The sequence below is a fragment of the Balaenoptera musculus genome, chromosome 6 (assembly GCF_009873245.2).
Source record: "Balaenoptera musculus isolate JJ_BM4_2016_0621 chromosome 6, mBalMus1.pri.v3, whole genome shotgun sequence".
Taxonomy (NCBI): Eukaryota; Metazoa; Chordata; class Mammalia; order Artiodactyla; family Balaenopteridae; genus Balaenoptera; species Balaenoptera musculus.
The window spans coordinates 108858515-108884261 of NC_045790.1; the positions used below are offsets into that span (position 1 = coordinate 108858515).

At 56.3% G+C, this 25747-nt stretch overlaps 2 protein-coding genes and 1 non-coding gene across 6 annotated transcripts; 2 read left to right on the forward strand and 1 right to left on the reverse strand.

The window, feature by feature from the left end:
- COQ4 (coenzyme Q4) lies at positions 1-10121 on the forward strand. 4 transcript variants are annotated; one of them, XM_036855324.1, is made up of 8 exons: positions 1-16; positions 236-429; positions 532-663; positions 1735-1831; positions 2358-2460; positions 7926-8055; positions 8661-8754; positions 9283-10121. In XM_036855324.1, exons 2-8 carry the CDS (start codon positions 360-362, stop codon positions 9452-9454), a joined length of 798 nt encoding a protein of 265 aa, XP_036711219.1. In that variant the 5' UTR covers positions 1-16; positions 236-359; the 3' UTR covers positions 9455-10121. The 4 variants fall into 4 exon arrangements, with proteins under 4 accessions (XP_036711219.1, XP_036711220.1, XP_036711217.1 ...); XM_036855322.1 differs by lacking the exon at positions 1-16 and adding an exon at positions 45-121; XM_036855323.1 differs by lacking the exon at positions 1-16 and adding an exon at positions 56-126.
- Positions 10122-11883: 1762 nt separating this feature from the next.
- On the reverse strand, positions 11884-11973 carry TRNAR-UCU. Its single transcript is given in 2 exon segments — positions 11884-11919; positions 11937-11973. It is a non-coding gene; the product is annotated as a tRNA-Arg (tRNA).
- A 517-nt stretch (positions 11974-12490) lies between these two features.
- On the forward strand, positions 12491-25615 carry SLC27A4 (solute carrier family 27 member 4). The gene is made up of 13 exons (XM_036856063.1): positions 12491-12653; positions 13976-14142; positions 15751-16145; positions 17415-17573; positions 19017-19086; positions 19194-19285; positions 20106-20215; positions 20485-20694; positions 20864-20990; positions 21546-21683; positions 21817-21981; positions 22073-22219; positions 24773-25615. Exons 2-13 carry the CDS (start codon positions 13982-13984, stop codon positions 24928-24930), a joined length of 1932 nt encoding a protein of 643 aa, XP_036711958.1. The 5' UTR covers positions 12491-12653; positions 13976-13981; the 3' UTR covers positions 24931-25615.
- The last annotated feature ends 132 nt before the right edge of the window (positions 25616-25747 follow it).

The window sequence follows — 25747 nt, forward strand, 5'->3', positions numbered from 1 at the left end:
TTCACAGCCGGAAGAGGTTCGTGTCTTATTGTCCTCGGGGAAAACGTGCTTCCGAGAAGGGAGTACGGTCCGGAGCTGAACCCCCAAAGCTAGCGGAGCTTACTTGGAGACCCTTTTTGGGGTTAGGTGAAACGGGGAGAATTTTATATCTGTGGAAGTAGGAGGTAAACAGGTTGCCTGGGTTTCCGCATACTTAGAGACCTTCCCTGTCCGTGCTATCTTTCCCCCATAAAAGGTCCTACTCAGCGCAGTAGGGATCGAGTCCTTGTGACTTCTCTTGCACGTCGTCGCCAGAGAAGCTTGAGGAGTCGGCCTTGCTCCGCCCATCCTCCCTGGGAAGTCCTCCAGTGCCCGCTGCCATGGCGACGCTGCTGCGCGGGGTCCTGCGCCCCCTCCGCGCCTTCCGAAGCCGTCCCAGGCCTGCTGCAGGCAAGTGGCGGGGCCGGTAAGGAGTGCTGGGCACCCGCCACGCCGCCGTCCCCCCCACCCCACCCCCGCTCCTTTCACCGCAGCTGTTTTCTTTCCCCGCAGATGTGCCCCTTCGAGCCACGAGCCATGGCGCCGGCCTGCTCTACCCCGAACACATCCCCACCTCCCCGCTGCAGAAGGCGCTGCTGGCCGCGGGCTCTGCTGGAATGGCGCTCTATGACCCGTATCGCCACGGTAAGGCAGCCCGCGCCGGCGCTTCCTTGGGGCGGCTTGGGGTCTGGGCGCGCCCTTGCCTTGCCTTGCCTTGAAAGACCGGGGAGGTCCCGGACACTGTCAAAGCCTCTGTTTGCTTTGGGTAACTGGAGACTAGACTGGGCCAGGGTACCCACCCCTGGCTGCACCTCATAATCACCCCCAACATTCATAAAAATGCAGATGCCTGGGTCCCACCCTAAACTTACTCAATTCGAATCTGCCGGGAGTGGGGAGGGGAGGGGAGGGAAGGGAGGAAGGGGCGTGGAATCTGAGCTTCTGCCTTTTTAAACTGCTTCCCGGGAGATTCTGTCATCCAGCCACACTGAGAACCTCTGGATTAGATGATTTATGAGGGCCCATCAAATTATAACATCCCATTAGCATTTTGGGTAGTGCATGCCACATAATAAATGCTCAATAAATGTTTGCTGGATGTTTTAATAGAACGTTCTGGGATCCTACAGTGTTTTTCTCATCTCCTCCAGGATTCTTAAGTCTGGAAAGTACTGTTACTCCTTCTAGTAAAAACGATAATGCTAACTGCTCACTGAGCCCTTGTTTTGCTTACTCACTGTGCTGTTTTATATGTGTTGTTATTGATTTTTTCCATTAACCCTATATGAAAGGTAGCACCTGCGCTTCACAAATTAGGACATTGAGGGTTGGAAATGTGCAGCAGTTTGCACACGGTCACCTAGATAGTGATCACACCAGCCCTCAAACCCAGCAGTCTCTGATACCAAAGCCTATACCCATCAATGGAGACATGGTATTCTGTCGTGATGATGGATGTGGAAGTGATTTATGAACTCTTTAGAGCACTGTGCTAACCAGAGCCATCTCACCCCATTAAACTAACAACCATAGTAGTAACTATAGATATATTGAGCTTTTACTGTGTGCCAGGTGATTCACTAAGTGTTTAACTTGAATCTTCATAACTAAGAGGTAGATATTCTGTTTTATCACGTAGGAAATTAAGGCTCAGATCAGGTCAGGTAACTTACCTAAGATCATATTCTCCATTTGTCCCCATTTCTTTCCTTTCAGACATGGTTGCAGTTCTGGGGGAGACCACAGGATGCCGTACCCTGAAGGTCCTCAGGGACCAGATGAGGAGGGATCCAGAGGGTGCCCAGATCCTGCAGTAGGTCCCAGCTTTGCATGGGGGATTGAGGGCATTCTTTGGGGATTCTGATCTCTCTGGAATCACGTTGTGTTCCTCTAGAGAGCTCTTCTTGATACCTTGGCCATGGATGGTTGCACAGGCTGGGCACTGCCCAACTCCGTGGGTGCCATTCACATAGACACTGTGATGACCCCTGGGCAGTGCAATATGGTGGCCTCAGCCCAGTTCCAGCAACAGGGCTCTTGTGCCTTCACTAAGGTCCCATAACATATGCTGCCTATAACCCCCACCCCTTCAGTGCCCTTTGTGAATACCCTGATCACATCTGAGGCCCGTTTACCTAAGGCAGGAACCATAGCCTTAGCTTGTGGTATTCTCCTCAGTCCCTGCCACTGGCCTGGCCAGTAGTAAGTGCTCCATTAGGACTTGTGGCCCCATTGCTGCTCTCTTCCCCTTCACCTCTCACACCCTTGATCTAGTTGGACCTTTCACCTGCCTTTGCTGGTGCCCTCCCAATACCTGAGTCCTGCCTTCTGCCTCACAGGGAGCGTCCCCGGATCTCGCTGTCCACTCTTGACCTGGGCAAGCTCCGGAGTCTGCCTGAGGGCTCTCTTGGACGCGAGTATCTCCGTTTCCTGGATGTGAATGTGAGTTTCCAGCTTCTGTGCATTTGGTAGTCACCAGGAAGGGCAGAGGAATGGCACAGGAGTAATGTCCTGAGGAAGGAGGAGCCTGAGCTGCCAGCATGGGCAGGAGTGCCTTGCAGTCTCTTGCGCCAAGGCTTTGTCATTCTCTGTGGGGCAGGCAGATGGGCCAGGAACGTCGCTGCGAGCAATTACACTGGCCAGCACTTATTAACCTCTTACTGCATGCCAGGTGCCAGGCTCATACGTGATCTCACTGAATCCTCCCAACAACCCTGCCAAGTATGTTCTATTATTATCTCCTTTTATTTTTATTTATTTTTTTTATAAACTTATTTATTTATATTTTTTGGCTGCATTGGGTCTTCATTGCTGCACGCAGGCTTTCTCTAGTTGCTGCGAGTGGGGGCTGCTCTCCATTGAGCTGCATGGGCTTCTCATTGCGGTGGCTTCTCTTGTTGTGGAGCATGGGCTCCAGGCGCACGGGCTTCAGTAGTTGTGGCGCACGGGCTTCAGTAGTTGTGGCGCGCGGGCTCCAGTAGTTGTGGCGCACGGGCTTAGTTGCTCTGCGGCATGTGGGATCTTCCCAGACCAGGGCTCGAACCCATGTCCCCTGCATTGGCAGGCGGATTCTTAACCACTGCGCCACCAGGGAAGTCCCTATCTCCTTTTCATAGATGAGGAAACTGAGGCCCAGAGCACTTAAGCAACTTGCTGATTTCACAAGCCAGTATTAATGGAGGCAGTATTCAAACCCAGATTATGTTCTTAACTGTCGCATTGTGTCCCCCTGTTCTAGAGACAGTGTCTTCCCTGGGTGTGACAAGTGTGGCACTCTCCAACCCCAGGCAGAGAGGACAGGGACTGGGGGGCAGAGTCCCATCTACCAAGGGACTCATTCATTTGTTCAGAATCAGTCATGTGCCATCCATTATTCCAGGTGCTGGGGATACAGTGGCGAACTAGACAGACAAGGTCCTGCCCTCATGGAGCTAATATTCTAGTTGGGGAGGTAGACTATAAAGCAGTAAAAGAAGAAAATTTTCATATAAAAATTCAGGCAAAATATTTATTTAGTACTTAGAACATACCAGACACTGTCCTCAGCAATTGGGATACAATGAATTAAACCAGCAAAGAGCCTGCCCTTGTGGGGCTTCTGCTCTAGCAGGTGGTGCTGTGAGGACAGCAGTCAACATGATAGAGGACGGGGCGGAGTCAGGGTGGCAGGTGGCCACTTCTAACAGGGTGGTCATGGGAGGCCCTGCTGGGGAGACGTGGAAGATGGGGAGGAGCCAGTTCTGAGGAGAGATGCGGAAGCACATTCCGAGCAGAGGAACTGGCAAGTGCAAGGCTCTGTGTGGTTAGGAAAAGGAAAACTGACCAATGTGGCCAGTATGGCCTTAGAGGAGTGAGTTGGGGGGAGGCAGGCAATGGGCTGGGAGGTCAGCCTGGCCCAGCCAGACCCTGCCTGCCATGGGAAGTGTTACCCGAAAACTGCGTTCACCTCTTGGTGGGCATTGAGCCAAAAGAAACAATCAAGCCAAAGATGGGGAGAAGGAAGGATTTATTCCTTGCAGCAAGTAAGGGGAACACCAGGGATCTTTCCCAAAGCAGTGTTTGTTAACAGCAAAATTGGGGAAGTTTTAAGCTAAGGGTATATGCGTGTTCATAAAGGGGCTTGAGCAGAGGAGAATTCAGGATAGAATTGGGGCAGAGGTCAACGGAGTCCAAGTCTTAGTTGATTGAAGTCAAGAGGGTCAGAAAAGGTCAACGTCATCATTTCTTAGGTACTGACTAGTCTGAGATCTTAGCATGTAGCTACCATCCTCCACCTGGATGTGGGCCTTAGTTCCTATAGAAAAGCTTAAAGATACACCTCAGATTGTTATGTATATTCTTTGAGGAGGACTATTGGTTTTTTTTTTTTTCACTTTTTATTTTATTATTTATTTATTTATTTTTGGCTGCCTTGGGTCTTCCTTGCTGCACACGGGCTTTCTCTAGTTGCAGCGGGCGAGTGAGGGCTGCTCTTCATTGCGGGGCACGGGCTTCTCATCGCGGTGGCTTCTCTTGTTGTGGAGCACGGCCTCTAGGCGCACGGGCTTCAGTAGTTGTGGCTCACGGGCTCTAGAGCACAGGCTCAGTAGTTGTGAAGCACAGGCTTAGTTGCTCCACGGCATGTGGGATCTTCCCGGACCAGGGCTCGAACCCGTGTCCCCTCCATTGGCAGGCGGATTCTTAACCACTGTACCACCAAGGAAGTCCCTGAGCTATTGTTTCTTGACTGCTTTTCCTCTGTTCCTGCATTCCTTTATTCCTTGAAGATCATTAATTACTGAGACCTGTTGAAGGGCAAGCACTGTGTCTAGGCTTAGGTCACAAAATGGCTTAGGTCAAAATGGCTTCTCTAATGTCAAGAATGCCATGCCTGGTTCTTTTTCTCCAGGGATCCCGTACCCTATCTGCTTAGAGACAGAGTCTGTATTTTGTAATAGACGCAATAGGAAGCCATCTAGGTTTCGAGCAGGGTAGTAACATGATCTGATTTATAGAAGGACCCAAAGGTACAGCAGGGCACCTTCCCTGTCCCTTCCCCTCCCTGCCCCAACACATATACTTCCCGTCAAAGCACCTCTGTCAAGTGGCTATCCAGTCCAGCTGCAGGAGCCAGCCAGGCTGGCGGAGGTGAAGGAGTGAGCAAAGGTTGCTCTAGAACTGGGTTTCTCAGCCTTGGCGCTGTTGACTTTGGGGCTGGATGATTCTTTGCTGTGGGGCTGCCCTGTGCACTGTAGGCTGTTTAGCAGCATCCCTGGCCTCTACACACTAGATGCCGGTAGCATTCGCCCTACTAAGTTGTGACAGCCATAAATGTCTTCAGACATTGCAGATGTCCCCTGGTGGACAGTTGAGAACCCCTGCTTTAGGAGATTATTGTCCCTGGGAAAATAATCTGTTTCCCATACTCTCCTAACACTTGCCTCTGCCCCATTTTATACCATCACCCGGAGAGTTCACCGAGATGCAAGTTTATTTCATCAGTGGGAAACCCACCAGGGTGACCTGCTCCAGGTGCCACCCAGGAATGGAGAATCTTCTGAAGTTCCCCTAGAGCCTTTTGTCCTATTGTGGAGGGGATGGGACTGCCAAGGCCTCCCTGGGCGCCTTGCTCAGCCACAGCCTTAGTTGTGGTAACAGCCCTAGAGACTGTGACACTTCTGGAACCTGGAAACCAGCAGCCCACACACCGTAAAAGAACACCTTTGTCCCAGCAGAGGTTTAGATCAAAGTTCAAGGTGAGGCCGCCCTCCCTGAGGCTGACTCTGGAAGGGGGGGGTGGGGCGTGGGTAGTTGTCCTTGTGGCATCAAGATTGCGGGCATGGGCTCTGGAGTAGCCTGAGTTAGAAGTCTGCCTTTCTTCCCAGCTTTAAAGCCCTGGGCAAATCATTTGACCTCTGAGCCTCAGACTCCTTATCTGAGGTAAGGAAACCTTATGTTTATCTTCCAAGGCACTTATATGGCTGATTAATAATGGATGTTAAGGCGACTGGCTTTGGAATCCAGCAGGCTTTGTTTCGAATCCTGACTCAGCCGCTTGATTAGTCAGCTGTGTGATCTTGGGCAAGCTACTTTCTATCGCTGAGCCTCATTTTTCTTATCTGTATCTGAGGCTCATAACAGTATCTGCGCCCAAGTGGTCTCAAGGATGCAGAATGACAATATGTGTAAAGGACTTCATACAGTGCCGGCACATAGTAGGTACTCAATAAATGTAGGCCGTCACTGACCACCTTCAGCTTCACACAGCAGGTAGAACTCTGTAGAAGAAATTAGGACCTGGGACCCAATGAAGTCACAGACACAGACCATGGCACAGGGCCAGCAGCCCCAAGCAATAAAGGCATCAAATCCCTTGGCCTCTGGACAGGCTGAGGCCATGCTTTGGCACTAGGAAGACCAGGGTGTCCCTACTGTGCATGGGTGCTGCCGAGGACTCAGAGAGGGTGGGTAAAGGAGGACAGTTGCCATCCCTACCTGAGGTCAGAAAAGTGCCTGGGGCTGGCCTTTTACTCCTGCATTTAAGGGATGTTTATTCATCCAGGCCCTGGAGATAGAACAGTGAGCCCCAGTCCTGTGCTGCTGACAGCCTGCTGCAACACTCTTCATAGCAATAGTGCGTAAGCCCCAGAGGTAATTTAGAATCTGCTGCTAGCAGATAAATAAAAGCAAATAGAAACAGGTAGAATTAATTTCAATAAGATATTTCGTTTAATCCAGTATACTAAAATGTCATTTCAACATGTAATCAATATTTTTAAATTATTGAGATTTCACATTATTCTCTTCATACCGTCTTCGAAATCCAGTGTGCGTTTTACATGTACAGCACATCTCAATTGGAACTTGTCACATTTCAAGGCTCGGTGGCTGCCATGATTGGCTGCTGTACTGGACAGTGCGGGTCTAGACAAGAGACATTAACAATCACATGCACTAAACATCACGATACAATCATGTTGAATGCCACAAAAAGGTACGGGTTGCTACAAGAGACCATAAGATAGGTAGGAATTGTCAAGGTGAAGATGAGGGTGGAGGGAAAGAGCACGCTAGGCTGGGAGCAGTTCATCTGACGAATTCGGGGCCTTGGGTGCTTCTTGTTTTTTTCCCCCCATTTTATTTCTAATTGTGGTTTTGTTTTTTTTGTTTTTTTGTTTTTTTTTTTAGTAATCTTTTATTTATTTATTTATTTATTTTATTTTTGGCTGTGTTGGGTCTTCGTTTCTGTGCGAGGGCTTTCTTCAGTTGCGGCGAGCGGGGGCCACTCTTCATCGCGGTGTGCGGGCCTCTCACTGTCGCGGCCTCTCTTGTTGCGGAGCACAGGCTCCAGACGCACAGGCTCAGTAGTTGTGGCTCACGGGACTAGTCGCTCCGCGGCATGTGGGATCTTCCCAGACCAGGGCTCGAACCCGTGTCCCCTGCATTGGCAGGCAGATTCTCAACCACTGCGCCACCAGGAAAGCCCCCTAATTGTGGTTTTTAAGAAAAATAATAACATAAGATTTACTGTGTTAACCATCTCTAAATGGGCAGTTCAACAGTGTTAAGTATAGTCACATTGTTGTGAAACCAATCTCCAGAGCTTTTTCATCTTGTAAAACTGAAACTCTATTTCATTAAACAAACAACTCCTGCTTCCCCCCACCCCACCCCCAGGGGTTTCTTTGCCATAGATTCCAACAGGGTGTGTACATTATGTGTGAGTTGGGGTAGGCAAAGGGGGCACCACTCCAGCATATTCCTTGCCTGAGGACTCCCCTGTCAGCAGGTATGCACAGAAACAAAGCCCCCAGGGATTTTTGGTGGGGTTTGAATTTGGTGGGCGTGGTTGAGAGTCAAGGAGAGGCTGGCAAATTGGACCCTGGGAGCCATCAGGAAGGGGTCTAGGGGAGGTTCATGGTTGTCAGAGGGTCTCCCCAGACACCAGAGCGCCCACCCGATTCGTGGACGATGAGGAGCTAGCATACGTGATCCAGCGGTACCGGGAGGTGCACGACATGCTCCACACCCTGCTGGGGATGCCCACCAACATCCTGGGTGAGTGCCAGCCAGCCGGCTGCTGCGTGCATCCAGAGTGGGAGTGGGGCATGGGTGGGGCAGGGCGCTCTGGCCAGCCTGTCTCCCAAGTCTGTCTACAGGGCCAGGGCAGGGCACACCTGTCTCAGCCACCCACCAATCAGCTGGCCCAGTGCCTCATTTTTTGCTTTACCCGAACATCTTGGTGCACCTGTGCCGTGCATCCCCTATCCTCCATCCCCACTGCCTCTTACGGCTCCTACACTGATGTAGCAGCGTCCAAACACCAGGGCTCCCTGCCCTGTTCCGGTTGCTAGCTCCCTGCGCTCTGAAACCCTCAGCAATTCCCTAAGGCTTGGAGTCCGCAGCCTGGCTTTTGGAGTCCTCTGCATTCTGACCCCAAGCTTCCTTTCCAGCCCTTATTTCCTTCTGCTCTTTCTTGGACCCTCTCCCCAGCCCCAAGCCAAGTGCCCCAGGGCCCAGCACAGGCTGGGACTGGGCGCTGCTGACCCCTAGTAGAGATTCGGAGCGGAGCAGACGCCTCACTGTGTCCTGCCCTGAGCATCACTGGCCTCTCCTCCTGGCCCCTGCTCACCTCCTACCCCATTCCCCACCCTGCCTGCCAGGGGAGATCGTGGTGAAGTGGTTTGAGGCTGTCCAGACCGGCCTGCCCATGTGCATCCTGAGTGCACTCTTCGGACCGATCCAACTCAGTGCCCAGTAAGTTCTCAAGTGGTGAGGGGTCAGGGGAAGGCTCAGGGCTCCAGGAAATAGGAAGAGCCTACAGCCTTTCTGAGCAGCCCCAGTGGTTCTCAGGAATCCAGGATGGGAAGAATGGGGCAGAGAGGTGAGACTGGCCTGGCACAGGGGCTCCAGGACGATGAATGAAGCCTGGACGTTTCATAGGACTCTAGGGTCTTTTGGGCCAGGCCTCAGTATCGGGTGAGAACAGTAGAGTCAGGGAGCTGGGTGGGGCCGGGGCATGCAATCTGGCATTAGTTTCTGGAGTGAGGTAGCCCTCGATTTAAAGCTGGGCTTTGGCATGTTCAAAATGTGTGGCTTTGGGCACAGGGCTTTACCTCACTGAGCTTCTGTTTCCACATCTGAAAAGTGGGGATAGTAACTACCTCCTTCCTGGGTCTGTGTGAGGATTAACTGAGAAAATGCACATCCACTGCAGGGAACGTGGTGTGCCCAGCACTCAGGACCTTATGTCTTTTGTCTTCTTTTTCCTCTGCTGCCCCACAGGAGCCTGCAAGCGCTGGTCTCGAAGCTGATCCCATGGGCAGTTCAGAATGCGCGCAGAGCCCCATGTGTCCTCAACCTGTACTACGAGCGGCGCTGGGAGCAGCCCCTGAAGGCTCTACGGCAGGAGCTGAGCATCACAGAGCCCCCCATGCACGTCCAGGGCCCAGCCTAGGCCCTGCGCCCCTGAGCCGGAGGGCCTGGCCTGGCTCCCCACCCCCCACCCCTGCTTCCCCTGGGGGTGAAGCGCTCCTTTGCCATCACCTTTGTTCCTTTTCTTTGAACACTGACCCTTGGACATCACTAATCATAATTTATCATAACCACTGCTCAGTGGCTTTGAGGGCCAACTCGGGAGGGAGCAGGCAGCGGTGGAGCTCCTAAGGGAGCCAGGAGCTACCCAAAGAGAACTGAAACAGGAGGGAAGGGGGCAGGGCACAACCTTTGAAAGAACAACAAAGCCCGAGGACATGACATAAACTGATTAAAACCAAATGGGTCCAAGGTGGCGGACACGTCAACTTCCACTAGTCCTTGAGCCTCAGTATACGTATGCTCACTGCAACACGTCAGCAAGCTAAATGACACACCCACAGGCGCCATGACAGTTCCAAGGATCCACAACGATCAAAAAGTGGGCTGTGGCCCAATTCCTGGAAATCCCCGCCCCTTTCCCCCCCAAAAAATAGCTGGAACACCCCTTCCACTCATTACCTATGAAATTACCCACCCCTGTAAAAACTGACAACCCCCATACCCTGGTGCCTCTCTCACCTTCTGAGATGCCCACACCACTCTGTCTGTGGAGTGTGTTTCTCTCTAAATAAATCCACTTCTTACCTATCACTTTGTCTCACTGAATTCTTTCTGCAATGAAACATCAAGAACCTAAGCTTCATTAAGTCCTGAAACCAGGTGTGTGATCTTAGTTGGAAGACTGGGGGTTTTGGCCAGATTCGAGTCCCAGCCGCATGGGTTCAAGTCCCAATCTGGGTTTTGGCCGGGTTCGAGTCCCAATCTGGGTTTTTGCCAGGTTCGAGCCCCGGCCACGTGGGTTCAAGTCCCAATCTGGGTTTTGGCCGGGTTCGAGTCCCAACCACGTGGGTTCAAGTCCCAATCTGGGTTTTGTCCGGGTTCGAGCCCCAGCCACGTGGGTTCAAGTCCCAATCTGGGTTTTGGCCGGGTTCGAGTCCCGGCATGTGGGTTCAAGTTCCAATCTGAGGTGCACGGTTTCAGAACCACGTGTGCGTAGGAATCAGTTGTCTAGGCTCGTGCCGGGATGGCTCAGGTCCACAACCCCTGTTCCCGACCCCTCCCTGCCAGCCAGGGTTCTCTGGGTGCCAGGCTGGGGGTCTTCGCAGGAGGGAGGACTGTACCCAATTCCCAAGGCCTGAGAAGAGGGAGGCAGGGCGGGAGGCGAGTCTCTGCTGTCTGAATAAAGGCTCCCATCAGGTAAGAGTCTGCTTCTCCTGCCTTTGCCCTGTGCTGCCCATGACTCTGGCAGCTTTGGGCCTTCGAGCACTGAGGGCAGACGTCCCCTCCAGCCTGAGCTTCCGCTCCTTGTCCCTTGTCTGGTCTGAGGTCGGGCAGACTGGGATTCAAATTCCCCACTCCTCCTCCGCTTTCTAGTAGAGGGACTTAGGGCAAGTCCCTTCACCTCTCTGGACCTGTTTAATCATAAGTAAAAGGGGGATGAAACAGCACCCACATCCTAGGGTTGCTGTGGGGGGGTGTGAGGTGATGCCCAAAGAAAGGGCCCAAGCAGGAGCTGTTTTTTTTGTTTTTTTGTTTTTGGCTGCGTTGGGTCTTCGTTGCTGCGCACGGGCTTTCTCTAGTTGTGGTGAGCGGGAGATACTCTTTGTTGCGGTGCACAGGCTTCTTATTGTTGTGGCTTCTCTTGTTGCGGAGCACAGGCTCTAGGAGCACGGGCTTCAGTAGTTGTGGCATGCGGGCTCAGTAGTTGTGGCATGCAGGCTCAGTAGTTGTGGTGCATGGGCTTAGTTGCTCCGCAGCATGTGGGATCTTCCCAGACCAGGGCTCGAACCCATGTCCCCCGCATGCGCAGGCGGATTCTCAACCACTGCGCCACCAGGGAAGCCCCAAAATTTCATTTTTAATTCCTATAAACATACCCTGAAAACTGTCCTTCCTCACTTTTAAGGACTTTGACTGGACTAAGGGATTAAGGAATCTATTTAAGGACAAGTGGCAACTGTGGATGCCCAACATGTTTGATTATCAAGGAACCCAGTTTTCAGAGGCCCAGAGTGACACAGGGGGTGGGAAGCTGGCAGATGGCCCAGAGCTGGGCAGGTGGCATGACAAACGTGGTCACAGCCTTCAGGGTCCAGACCATTCAGAGGCCAAAGATACGTACGGGTCTCCAGATCCATGCCCTTTGTACCACCAAGTGTGCCAGGTTGCTTTCAAGATACCGAGGATGGGAAAGGGCTCCTACGCAGCAATCCCTACACCAAGTTTATTGCTGTCCCAGAAGCACAGGTGCCAGTCTGAGGTCTGCAGGAGCCTTTGGGTCTTCTGAACCTTGTGGCCCTGGAGGCCGTAAAATTTCCAAATGGAAGTGAAGGAGGAGCTGTCAAAATTTGACTCTGATGGGACTCGAACCCACAACCTTTGAATAACCACACAAGGCCGGCTAGAAGTCCAATGCGCTATCCATTGCGCCACAGAGCCAGTTGCAGGACTTTTCCCACCCCCGACTCGCCTCTGCCTGAAACAGCCTTTTTAGCGTTCTTCTAGGTGTGGCGCCGGGCCTTTGCTGAACTCTGCTCGGGTCCGGGCGCAGACTCCAGATTCTTCGCCAACGGTGCGATGGGGGTGCTCTCCCCCACGTCCGGACGCCCAGGGATTGGGGGTCGGGGTCCAGGCAGAGCCCGCCTTCCTCCTCACGGCCCCGGGGTCCTCTGTGGCCCGGCGGGGCTGCGCGGCGCGGACTACAACTCCCAGCGTGCCGCGCGGGGCGCCGTCAGGGGCCGTCGCGCGCGTAGGACGGGTTGGGTCGGGCGGCGTCGGGCTCGCGGTAGCTGCGCGGCGTTGCCAGCTCTGCGGCGTGCTCACCGTGGGCAAGGCGCGGCAGGCTGCGTTGCCGGCCGGCGCAGCGGGTTTGGATTGCGGGAGGCGGGCGGGAGGCGGGCGGGAGGCGGGCGGGCGGGAGACGGGGAGGGGAGCAGCGCCGCGGGCGGGCGGGCGGGGCCGGCCGAGCTACTGGGCCATGTAGGGCGCAGAGCCGCCGAAACGCTGCTGAGACTCGGCTCTGCGCGCCCAGGAGCGGCTGATGCCCCCCGCGCTCCCCACTCTGCTACAGCAGCCGGGCCGCATCTGGACTGCGTGCTCCGCGGCGGGGCTGACACCAGGTGAGCACAGGCTAGGACAATGGGTCCCCGGGCGGGAGAATGTGCCCGGCCGAGTCCGGGGGAGGTGGCGGTACCGGTCTGGGGTGGGGGGCGCGCCCTGCTGCTGTCTCCTTGCCGGGCGCTCTGCTACCCTGGCTTTTTTGGGGGTCAGGACGGTCCACAGTGACCCGGGATCGGGGTCCGGGAGATCTGGGCATCCCGTTCCCTCCTCGTCCCATCCCCCAGCCTTCCGGGACGGGTCCTTGCCTTCTGCCCTGGCGGGCTTTGGGAATCCAGAGGTCTGAGGACCTTGGAGACCCTTGGCGTTGGAGTTGGAGGCGCTGGTTCGGTTCCCCTCCCGGCTTTTGCTTTTCGTGTGGAGGAGGGGGAGATGGTGTAAGGGTTCCCTGTGGTCCAGACCATGTCTTCGTCCTGGCTTGGAGAATCTCAGGCTACCTCATAGACGTGACCTTCAGCCCCTCCGCAGGAACAGGAGAACCTGAAGGAAAACAGTCCCATCTGCTAACCCCTTGAGCAAGTCTGTAAAGCACCAGGAATAGAGTCCAAGAGTCCTAATCTCAGCCCTGCCAGCTGTTCCTCTCCCCTTAAGCCCCAATCCCCTAAGATTCATCTGAGTGGCTTGCTGAGTGTGTTTGTGGGGGTGACTTCAAGCCCCTCTTCCTCTCCCTCAATCACCTTTCCCCTCTGGGCAGTCACCTCTCAGGCACCTCCAGGCTCTCACCTGTTTTCTCCATCGCCCTCTGTGGGCCAACAGAGGCATGGCACTGCCTGGGCCTATGGGCAGGGACTGAGCAGGGCCCCTTCTCAAGAAGCTGCCCCTTTGGGTGTTGTGGCTTGGCCTGATCATCCACAGAAACTCTGTAGGTCTCTGGGTGGGGAGTCGAACCCGAGGCACTCAAGTCAGTACCCCCGCTTCAAGGCATTTTGGTTGGGATCCTGGATGTCACGAGAGTGGACTGTCTTCTTTTGGTTGGAAGGGCCTCTGACAGCAATTCTCATTACACCCATTGCACAGAGGGGAAGACTAAGGACTGAAGTGGGAAAGGGACTTGCCCAAGGTCATTCAGAGAGTCATAGGCAGAGATGGGACTTAGGGGCTAGAACCCAGCCTCTGACTCTCAGCCCTGGAACTCCTCACCTCAAGTCCCATGCCTCTAGCCTGACCCTTCCCGACAGCCCCGGAAAGGGACCCAGTCCTCAGCTACCCTACTCAGTATGGCCTCACTACAGGTTAACCCTTTGAGATGATAGTGGCCTGGTTGCCCGAGCCAGGAGGTAGGGGATCCAGGCATTTGGGTCCACTGACTGCCCTGTGCCCACAGGCCACAATGCTGCTTGGGGCGTCTCTGGTGGGGCTGCTGCTGTTCTCCAAGCTGGTGCTGAAACTGCCCTGGACCCAAGTAGGGTTCTCCCTGCTGTTCCTCTACCTGGGGTCTGGCGGCTGGCGCTTCGTCCGAGTCTTTGTCAAGACCATCAGGCGTGATGTCTTGTGAGTACCTGATACAACCCTTCCTGGGTCTCCTACACTATGCTGGGCTCCTAATCCCCCAAATCTCCCCAGGCCAGACCCTATGGCCTCTACCAGCACAGGGCACCCAGGCCCCAAAGGAGCAGTCTCTGTTCCACACCCTTCCCCTTGCAATAGTATGTGGTACCTCCATTGCCAAGGTCAAAGTCTTCTCCCAGGGAATCTCCTTAACTTGGTGCTCTTTAGCCTGGAGCAGACTTGGGGGCCTGGGACATACATCAAACACCAGGCGTGTTGAGGAGACATCTGTAAGGAGTCCCGAGAACATGCTATAACTTGTGAGAGGGTGAAGAAGAACCCTGTGGAGAAGGCCCTGTCCTCCGGCTGGCATGAGTCTGAGAGGGCACTGAGTTCTAGAGCAGGCCCTGAATCATGTCAGGGAGAACCTGCTTCCCAGAGAAAGTCAGGGATGGTTCATGAGGATATCCTGTACCAGAAACACCTGCTGCCACCTTCTCTGTGAAAAGTGCTGAGCTGACTCTGGGGCCTGGGGTGGGGAGGGGAATGAGGCAGCCCCAGACCTGGGCCAAGCTTAGACTGGTCAGGGAGACCGGAAGGGCACACAGTCAATCTCTAAACTGGCAGTGCCATGCGGGCAGAGACCCTGGCAGTCTTAATCACGGTAGTATCCCAGTGCCCAGCACCCCGACCCACACCCAGAACAGGTGGCTCGGCATTTGTCAATCTGAGTTGATTGCAAAAGGAGGTATCGAGTGGCCACTGCGGGAAGGGTGGTCGCAGCAGAGAGCTGTGGGAGCGTGAACAAAGGGAGATGGCTTCAGGCCCAGGCCCTGGGGAATCAGAGGAGGCCTCCTGGAGGAAAAGCAGTTGTACTTGAGAGTCACCTCAAGGAAGTGGGAGCGGGGGATTCCAGCCAGAGGGCACGGCATCAGCAAAGGCACAGAGGCTGGGGGGCCAGGAGAGTTCAGGGGTCAGAGGTGGCACAGGTGGGGCAGGAAGGAGGATGTTGCCAAGTGATTCCACAAACACTTATTGAACATCTACCCTGTGCCTGGCACTGAGCAGCGCCCGGGGGCAAGATGGTGAACAAGGCGGACCTTGCTGGGCTCACAGGAAGGGAGACGGGACAAATCGCAAACTCGTCCTTTTTCACTGAGGCAGTTACGGGGAGAGGGACGATAGGGGGGTGTGGGAGGTCCAGGACGAGGAGTTTGGACTTTTGACTTGGGGCCCTGTAGTCGTGGAAGTCCCCAACAGAGCAGCAGACTCAGAGCAGAGCTTAGAGTGTGCTAGGAGTTGAACTCTGGAGCCGGACAGGACTGAGGTTCAAATGTCAGCACTGCCACGTTCCACCCGTAAAGCCCAGGGCAAACCCTGGCACCGGTTTCCTCCTCTGTACCGGGGAGGGAGTAACCGCCCGGGTCCCTGGTGTTATCGGGTCCCTGATGTTATCGTGTGGCATCAGTGAGCCGCTGCATGTATCGCTGCCCCGCACACAGGTGCTGGGAAAGGGGTGTCACAAGTGCTCAGACCAGGGCCTCCGGACCCCCACTCCCAAGCCCAGCAGTCACAGCTCCCTTGCTCATCCCTCTCCCGCCCCACACCCAGCGGCGGCATAGTGCTCCTGAAGGTGAAGGCCAAGGTCCGACAGTACCTGCGGGAGCGGCGCACGGTGCCCATCTTGTTCGCCTCCACGGTCCAGCGCCACCCGAACAAGACGGCCCTGATCTTCGAGGGCACGGACACCCACTGGACCTTCTGCCAGCTGGATGACTACTCAAGCGGCGTGGCCAACTTCCTGCAGGCGCGGGGCCTGGCCTCGGGCGACGTGGTCGCCCTCTTCATGGAGAACCGCAATGAGTTTGTGGGCCTGTGGCTGGGCATGGCCAAGCTGGGCGTGGAGGCAGCGCTCATCAACACCAACCTCCGGCGGGACGCGCTGCGCCACTGCCTGACCTCCTCCCAGGCCCGGGCCCTCATCTTTGGCAGCGAGATGGCCCCAGGTGAGCCCCACAGGGGCAGGGGATAGGCAGGGAGTCCCACAGGACTGCCACAACCCCCCCTCCAGCCCTGGGGGAGCCTGTGTGGCTCACCGGTTAAGGGCATGAGCCCTGGAGTCAGATGGCCTGGGCTCTGCCCCTGGTAGGCTGGAGACCCAAGTGAGACCCTGTGCTTCAGTCTCCTCACCATAGCACCTGCCTCCTGCTGTTTTCAGGGAGACACTTGACCTGAAGCATTAACAAAGTGGCCGATGCTAGGTGACCCCTCAGGCATAATGGTAACTGTTCTTGTGACTAATTAGGTCTCATCTATAAAATGGGAACAAGAATCTGTTCCCTGCTCTCCTGCAGAGCTTATGTTTATTGGCTGCCACGTTGGGCACTGACCACGTGGTGAGTTTGGGGCTTTACGAAAGCAGCTCTAATCTCCACTAAGCCTGGTGAGGTAGAGATTGTCATCTTGGCTTTACAGATGAGGAGACTGAGGTTGAGAGTGGCGTGAGGCACTCACCCAGAGCCACGCAGCTGTTAAGTGACAGAACCGGGATTTGATCCTGGGCGTGACCACAGTGTCCCTGTTCTTTCTCCCCATGCTGCTGTGACTGTGGGATAATGGGCAGGAGAGGTTCTTAAGATGCTGAAAGGGGAGGAGGAAAGATGCAGCAGGGAGAGGGGAGAGGGCTGGACAAGTCAAGAGGAAGCCAGAGGAGTTGTGGCTGAGTGGGCCAGACTGGCCTGCGCTCAGGGCGGGTGAGTATCTGGACATGTGTAGTGCACAGGAGAGCCTGAGAGAAGGTTCCCACCCTCTGAAGAGGCTGGAGGGCTGCCGGCCTCTGACCCCCACTCCTCCCTCCTAACCAGTCCCCCATAGACTAGCATAGCACAGTGGGTAGGGCCATCGTAAGCCTTGGTGTGAGATAGAGCTGGCTTTGAGTCCCAGCTCCAGCACATTCAAGCTGTGAGTGAATCCCTCCCATTCTCAGAGCCTCAATTTTCTCATCTGTAAAATGGGCTGTTATTGGTACCTGTTTCCTGGGGTGTGTGAGCAGGAGCATGCATGTAAAGAGCCCGTAGCATAGTTAGCCAGCAGCTAATGGGAGCCGTTGCTCCTCTCAGCATCTTCCTTACAACGAGGTCCCAGGTGCTTCACTCATCTCTCTGCCCTACCCAGCCAGCCTCCCCTGACGACATGCTCAGCCTCGGCACAAGCAGAGGTTCTGGGAACACGGGGTGTCCTGGCCTGCCTGCTGATCTGCCTTGTTTCCCCCACAGCTGTCCTTGAGATCTGTGCCAACCTGGACCCCTCCGTCAGCCTCTTCTGCACCGGTCCCTGGGAGGCCAGCGCAGTGCCCGCCGGCACGGAGCACCTGGACCCCCTGCTAGAAGATGCCCCTAAGCACCTGCCCAGCCGCCCCAACAAGGGCTTCGTAGGTGGGCCCCTCACCCCCACAGGGGGGTTCTAAGATGGCCAGGGACAGAGCAGTGGCCTCAAGCCTGGGTTCTTCTGTAAACTTGCTGTGTGACCTGGAGTGAGTCATGTCACCTCCCTTTTCTGTCCGGGAAAATGAGGACAGTAATCCTGGGCTTACTACGAAGGCTGCATGAGGTGATGTGTGTGAAAGTGCCCGGCACACAAAGCACAGTTCTTGAACAGCCTTCGTTGACACCTGACATGTGCAGGGTCACGTGGAGCCCAGGAGCCTGCCTCGCCTGAGTTTGGGCTGGGCTTGGACCGGGGGCGAGACCCTGTGCATAGTCACCCACCGCCTGTTCAGTGCAGGCCCCTACTGGTCTGTGATCCCCTCCCTGCTCTGGGCTGCCTCCCCCCGACTTCTAGGCAGCCTTCCAGACCCTCTCACCTCTCTTCCTGTCCACTCCAGCCTGCCTTGTGGAGCCCACGGCTTGCAGCATTGCCTGGGGGTTCAGAGCCTGGGCCAAGTTCATATCCCGGCTCTACTGCTTCCCTTGTATGACCCTGAACACCTGAGCTGCCCTTTGAGCCTCGGTTCCCAGAGCCATAAAATTGGGGATGGCAACAGAACCTATGTTTGAGGGTTGGAAAAGGTCCAGTGGAAAGCTAGGGTATGACCGGAAGTGCTCAGTAACTGGCCGTCATCGTCATTATCGTTTAACCTCTGCCATGTGTGGATCTGGTCCGCTGGGTGCTTTTGTAAGCTCCTTGAGGGCAGGACTCTGGCTGGTTGAGCCTGGTGCCAAGCCTAGGGCTGACATACTGCATGCACCCTGAGAACGTGAGATAGTTACTATATAACATGCAGCGGCATTCCTGACCTCCTAAAACCTCCAGCCTGGTGGGGCTGACCTCATACAGGAACCGTAACGTGACAATCCCTGGTCCTGGCAGTGGGGGAATACAGAAATGGTCAGTGGTGCAAAAGCTACCTCTGCACCCGGCTTCCTGCAGCTAACCCACCCCACGCAGTAGGCATCACCTCCTTCGAGAAGCCCTCCCTGGCACCTCCCCTCCCTGGAGCCTGGGTCAAGTGCTGCTGCTGGGCTTTGGCAGGCCCTGTGCTTCCCAACACTCTGTGCTCAGTATTGGAAATACCCATGTCCTCATCTTCCTGTCCCACTTGGCTCTCACCTCCATCCAGGCAAGGCCTGTGCTCATCTTAGTCACTGATGTCTCCCCAGGCCTGGCACAGAGCGAGGGATCAGAAAAAGTTCGTTGAAGTATGCAGTGCAGGCATTAGAGCAGAGTGGTGCCTGGGGTCATCAGTGTAGGCTTTCTGGAGGAGGTGTGATGGGAGTGGGTGTTGAGTGATGTACACCTACAGATGTTCGTCCGCCTGACTCTGTGCCCAGCCCTGTTCTGCCCCCTCTCACAGCCGTTCCTGTGTCTGTTTTCTTCAGATAAGCTCTTCTACATCTACACGTCAGGCACCACAGGGCTGCCCAAAGCTGCCATCGTGGTGCACAGCAGGTAAGGGGAAGGTGCCCTGGGGGGAGGCCTGGGGATGGTGGGGCCTCGGAGCCACTCTTCCTGCCTTTCCAGCGGCCCACAGAGCCCTTGGCCCTCTGCCCTCCCAGGTATTACCGCATGGCTGCCCTGGTGTACTACGGCTTCCGCATGCGGCCCGACGACATCATCTACGACTGTCTCCCCCTCTACCACTCTGCAGGTATCCCAGGCCTGTCCACTCAGCCTCCAGCACCCCCAGAGTCTTGGAAGCCCCACCTTTCTTGGCAGGCAGCATGTTGAAGTAGAAACATTTGAGCTTTGGAGTCAAATCTGGGTTCAAATACAGACGTGGGCATTGATCTCTGAATGAAAGTGGCCACACCAGCAAAAGTGGTGTGTATGGCTGTGTCCCGCAGGGCACCTGGGCTGGTCTGACCATTCAGTTCACTTCCACAGGTATGCACAGTCTTAGGAGCTGCTTGGTCTTAGGATCTTTTAGAAAGACAGAGATGGAATAAATGTAATTCCTGCCCTCAAGGTGCTTAGGGTTTGGGTATGTGTGTTTGGGGCAGGATGAATGATGCGACCCTACCCTGACTCTTAATAAAAGAAATGGCATTGAGTGTGGGGAGAGGCAGGGAGCAGGAGCTCAGTTCAAGGGAAGAGCCCAGTGATGGCCTGGAAGGCTTCCTGGAGGAGGTGCACCCAAGGCAGGCAGATGTGAGGTGCAGAAGCTAGGCGGGCTAGCTCAGTGCCCCCTGGCTGAATGGTAGCATTACGGGTATGGGAGCAGGAGCTTGGGGCCAGCTCCAGAGGCCTCAGGGGACGGTCTAAGGAGTGTGTACTCAATCCTATAGGCACTGGAGAGCCATGGAAGGTGTCTGACTGGCGAGAGAGATATGACCAGTTAGTGTTGGAGGGACAGGACAGGAGAGAGAAAGGGAAAGAGCCTTTGAGGAGGTTGGGCTGTACAAGAGGAGGCTCTAGAGGGAAGGGTCTCCTGTCTACCTGACCTCTGAGGTCCACCCCTCTGCCTTCAGGAAACATCGTGGGAATCGGGCAGTGCCTGCTCCATGGCATGACGGTGGTGATCCGGAAGAAGTTCTCAGCTTCCCGCTTCTGGGACGATTGTATCAAATACAACTGCACAGTGAGTGAGAGGGGAAAGGGATGAGCATCCCTGTCCCATTGTGACCCTCCCACCAGGTCCACCCAGGGACATCTGTCTTACAGCTGAGGGCAGCCAGCCATTCATTTGGGGCAACACTCCCATTGTTCAGATGGGGAGACTGAGGCCCAGAGAGGGAAGGGATTGCACAGCCGGCCCCTGGGGTAGTAGGGGTAGGGGCTTGGGGGGTTGGGGGGCAGTGAAGTAAGAGTAGCCTCAGGGGCCCAGACTCACACCAAGTCCATCCCCAGATCGTGCAGTACATCGGCGAACTGTGCCGCTACCTCCTGAACCAGCCGCCCCGGGAGGCGGAAAACCGGCACCGGGTGCGCATGGCACTCGGCAACGGCCTCCGGCAGTCCATCTGGACCAACTTTTGTAGCCGCTTCCACATTCCCCAGGTGGCCGAGTTTTACGGGGCCACTGAGTGCAACTGCAGCCTGGGCAACTTCGACGGCCAGGTGCGGCCCAGGTTGGGGACGCGGATGGACCACGGAAGGCACGGGTGGCAGAGGGGAGAGCAGAGTTCCAGTGTGGGAGTGTGGGTGCTGGAGGGCCCCCCCAGCCCCCAAACTGTCCAGTTTCAGGCCCTTGGTGGGAGCACCTGGGCCCAAGTCTCGGCCTTTGCAGGTGGGGGCCTGTGGATTCAACAGCCGCATCCTGTCCTTCGTGTACCCCATCCGGCTGGTTCGCGTCAACGAGGACACCATGGAGCTGATCCGGGGGCCTGATGGCATTTGCCTTCCCTGCCAGCCAGGTCTACCCTAGGGTTGCAGTTGGGGGTCAGAGTGGGAGGGGCTGGCTCAGGAGGGAGATGGGGCCGGTGGGTGGGGAGCCCCATCCTGATCAGCAGCCAGAAGTCAGCTCTTCTCTCAAGGCTACCAGGCATTTATTTCTTCATCCGTCCATCCATTCAGTCACCGTCCCATCCACCCAGTCTATTGGTGCACTTTCGTGTTGTGGACCCCGGGCCCAGGCCGCCTCAGCCCCCCAGCTCTGTGCCTGAGTCCCTCACCTGCACGCGGTTGTCCTGAGGAGTCCATGTGGCACGGAATGTAAAGCTCTTTAAGCAGAGCCAGGGCCCGGGGAGTGCTGGCTCTGGTTAGGCTGTCCACGTAGGGCTTGACCACCCTTTCATTTGTTTGTCCGACTTTGCATTTGTTCCGTGACCAGACTTTACCAAGACGCTCCCTGCCCTCAGGGCTCCCGGGGTGGGGCGGGAAGAAGTGGGCATTTCTGTGGACAGCTGCAGGGCGGACTTGGTGTGAAAGAGACCCCAGGGCGGGTCTGACCCCGCCTCCCCTGCCCACAGGTGAGCCGGGCCAGCTGGTGGGCGCCATCATGCAGCAGGACCCCCTGCGGCGCTTCGACGGCTACCTCAACCGGGGCGCCAACAACAAGAAGATCGCCAAGGATGTCTTCAAGAAGGGGGACCAGGCCTACCTCACCGGTGGGTGGGCACCTCTCCCTAGGCCTTTGCCGCCCCTTGGGGAGGGGGGAGAGGACTGAAGGGGCCTTTCGCCACCCTCCGAGAGCACCTCCCTGGGACTCCCTGGGCCCCACCTCACCCAGCCCCTCTCTAGGCGACGTGCTGGTGATGGACGAGCTGGGCTACCTGTACTTTCGGGACCGCACGGGGGACACCTTCCGCTGGAAAGGCGAGAACGTGTCCACCACGGAGGTGGAGGGCACGCTCAGCCGCCTGCTGGCCATGGCCGACGTGGCCGTGTATGGCGTCGAGGTGCCAGGTACCCGGGGAGGCGGGAGGTGCTGGGCGTGTGTGCGGAGGGGCCGCAGGGGCCATCGCCAGCCGCTCACCGTCCACTCTGCCACCCCCAGGAAACGAGGGCCGGGCCGGCATGGCCGCTGTGGCCAGCCCCTCCGGCAGCTGTGATCTGGAGCGCTTAGCCCAGCTCCTGGAGAAGGAGCTGCCCCTGTACGCCCGCCCCATCTTCCTGCGCTTCCTGCCTGAGCTGCACAAAACAGGTCTGTCCCCACCCCCTGACCCCAGCTCCAACTCACAGGTGCCAGGAGGCCAAGGCCCCTTCCTGGGTCCTTCTGAGAGGCTGGGGTGCCTGTCGTTTTCTCTTCACCCACAGCCTTGCCAAGTGGTTGGTAACCTGACCTACCTGTGAGCAGACCCAGCCTTCAGGGAGAGAGGGTGCATCCGTTCTCAGTGGGACAAATACCGACTGAGTGTCTAGTCTGCTCCAGGCACTGTGCTAGGCCCTGGGGGTATAGGTGACGAATTCCGGCAGGACCTGTGCCTTCTGGGAGCTTCTAGAGCAGCAGGGGAGGCAGCGACAGGATAAGGAATTCCAAAGATAAAGAATGGAATGCAGATGAAACTGACAGGAAAGTGAATGAGGGGGTTGGGGGTGACTGGGAGGCTCCCCTGAGGAGGTGCGGTTTCAGCGGAGACCCGAGAGAGAGGGGGGGCGGGGGAGGACTTCGTGGGGGTGGGAGGCCTTCCGGGCTCTGGGAACAGCCAGTGCGGAGTCCCTGAGGCAGGGAGGCGCTTGGCTGCTAGAGGAATGAAAGGAGGCCCCCGAAGCTGGAGCAGTGAGGGGTGGGCAGCGGCGTGAGGTGGGATGGCGAGGGCGGCAGGGGTCTTGTGGGCCGGGGAGGGGGGCTTGGACTATACCGGGGGCAGTGGGGAGCCACAGAAGTGTTTGAGCAAAGTAGTGACCTGGTCAGATTCGTGTCCTGTGTGGAGGCTGGGGGAGGCTGCAGGTGGCCCAGGGGGAGGGGGAGACGAAAGAGGGGAGGGGCGAGTGGTGGGTCCACCGGCACACGGCGGGGTGGTGCCATCCTTCTGTCTGTCGGTCCTCTCGGGAGTTTCTCTGGGCAGGAAGCTCTGAGGCTCATGCCCCGACCTCCCCTCCACTCTCCTCAGTCCTTGCTGCCTGTCCTGGCTCCCCCCACTGCTCAACCTCTCCCTGGATGCTCAGCCGGGGCCGCGGCTGCCTGGCCACCCCCAGGGCGTCATCGTGTCAGCCCTGCCTGGATGGAAGGCCTTCCCTGACTAACGTGGCCCCTGGGCACACCTGAAGCTCTGGGGAGGGTCGGACGCGGACACTGGTACTGCGCTCAGAACTGAGACTGCGAGCTCCCTGAGGGCTGGGCAGCCGCTGTGACTTCTGTGTCCAGGAGGGACAGGTTGCTGTCAGACCTCAGGCTTCAGACAGGCTTTGCTGCAGAACACCCCCAAACTTACTTAGGACTCAAAACAGCCATTTTATTTGCTCACAATTTGTGGGTCAGCAGTTTGGGGTTAAGTTCAGCTGAGTGTTCTTCTGTTGGCCCCATCTAGGGTCAAATAGTGCCATCGGGTGTAAGAGGGCCTCCCTCACGTGGGGCTTCCGGCTGGTTGGCTCTGCAGTGATGTCCACAGAACAGTGGTGACGGCAGTGTGCTCTATCCGCGCTCTGCGCTCTCCATCACGGCAGCTACCAGCCCCAGGTAGCTGTTGAGCACTTGAAGTGGGACCAGTGTGACATGGAAACTGAATTTTAAATTTCGTTTCATTTTAATTAAATTTGCATAGCCACATATGGCCACTGACTACCCACTTAGCGCCAGTCTAAGCGGCCCTTCCTGGGATGGTTCTGCTCTGTTCCATGTGGTTTCTCCTCCTTCAGAGGCTAGACTGGTCTCAGGGCACCCCCGAGAGGGTGGGGATGGAAGCTGCAAGGCCCCTTGAGGCCTAGACCACCCACAACATGGCCTCTTCCGCATTCTATGAGTCAGAGCCAGTTGTAAGGCCAGTCTGGATTCAAGTAGCCCTTGAGAAAGACTCCATTTCTTGCTGGGAGAAGTGGCCAGTCCATGCGGCAGAGGAGTACCTGGGGAGAAGCTGTAGCCATTTCTGGCATCTATCACACTTGGGTTCAAATCCCAGCTCCACTGCTTACGAGCTGTGTGACGTTGGCTCAGAGACGTGCCCCTGAGCATGTCTTCTCATATATATAGAGGGGCTAAGACCGTTGATTGAAAGATGCATCGTTTATGTTACATACTATTAGGGGGAAAAACACTAATTGAGCTATTTCAGAGATGTTGAAATCTGAAATCTTGTGCATCTTAGAATCCATAGAATATGGTTGCGCACCTGCCCCTGGGGTTGATGTGCAGATTGCATGAGATCACGTCTGTACCTGGGCGGTGCTCAGATGAAAGGGAGCCATCAGGGAAGACCTGCGTTCTGGTCTTCACTCTGCTGTCGCTCAGCATGTGGCCCTGAACGAATAGCTTCTCTTCTTCAGGTCTCCGTTTCCCTGTCTGCAAAAAGGGGTGGGTAACTTGGCCCCTTCCCCTTTGCCGGGGCTGCTCTGAGGAGTGATACATAATGTAATGGATGGAGCCTTTGCAAACTGTAGAGGGCTGTGCCCTTCCTCCCACGCCTCCCCTTTCCAGGGTCCTCTCCAGCCCTCCTCCTCTGCCCCTCCTCAACCCTGGCGGGAGGGCGGGTTCCGAGAGCTCAGGCCCCTGCCCTGCACCCTCTGACCCTTCTTCCCCCTTGTCTTCTCCCTCCCTCAGGGACCTTCAAGCTACAGAAGACAGACCTGCGGAAGGAGGGCTTTGACCCAACAGTTTTGAAAGACCCACTGTTCTACCTGGATGCCCGGAAGGGCCGCTATGTCCCTCTGGACCGAGAGGCCTACACTCGCATCCAGGCGGGCGAGGAGAAGCTGTGATTTGCCCCGAGTCCCTCTGAGGGCCACCGGATGCTGGACCCAGAGCACCAGCTCCCACCCCAGAGGGTTCCTGGGCAAAGCCAGACCAAAGCAAGAAGGGCCTGGCCTCACAACCCCAAGGTGCCGACCCCCACCCCTCAAAACTGCCAAGGGACTCACTGCCGCCTCCCCCTCCCCCCGAGGCTTTCTGTGAAAGCCTCATCTCCATGTTATGTCTTCAGGGGCCTCTGGGCCCCAGGCTGAGACTGAGACTGGGCCCCTCAGGATGATGTCTTAGGGCAGGACAGGGGAGGTGGAGGGTCACCAAGCACTCTCCGGAGAACAGGCAGCTTGTAAATGGGACCAGGGCAGAAGCCCCCAGACTCAGGAAGCCAGCAGAGTGGGCGGGGGCAGCGGTGGCCGTTGATCAGGTGTCCGAATAAGATCCAGGCCCTGGAGCCGCTCAAGCGTCCTCAGCCCTGCCGGTGCCTATAGGAGGGCAGGAGAGGGACTGAGCTGTAGCAGCAGCCTGGACGGGGCACCCCTCTCATCCTCCTCTCTGGGTGCCTGCCTCGCTGTCCCTCAGGCAGGGCCTTTCTGTCTTTGTGGGTCTGTCCTTGTCACCTCCTCCGTCTCCGTCCTGGCCTGGCTATGAAAGGAGAAGGGGTGGGGGGCGCTCAGGGGCCAATAAACTCTGCCTTCCTCCCCCTGCCTGTGTGCATGCCACCTGAGCTCACCCCAGCCTGCTCAGGCCCCAACTTCTGCCCCATTCACTCACTCCTCCATTCATTCATTCATTTGGACTGAGGGATATAGCAGGTTATCTTAGATGGGGGGG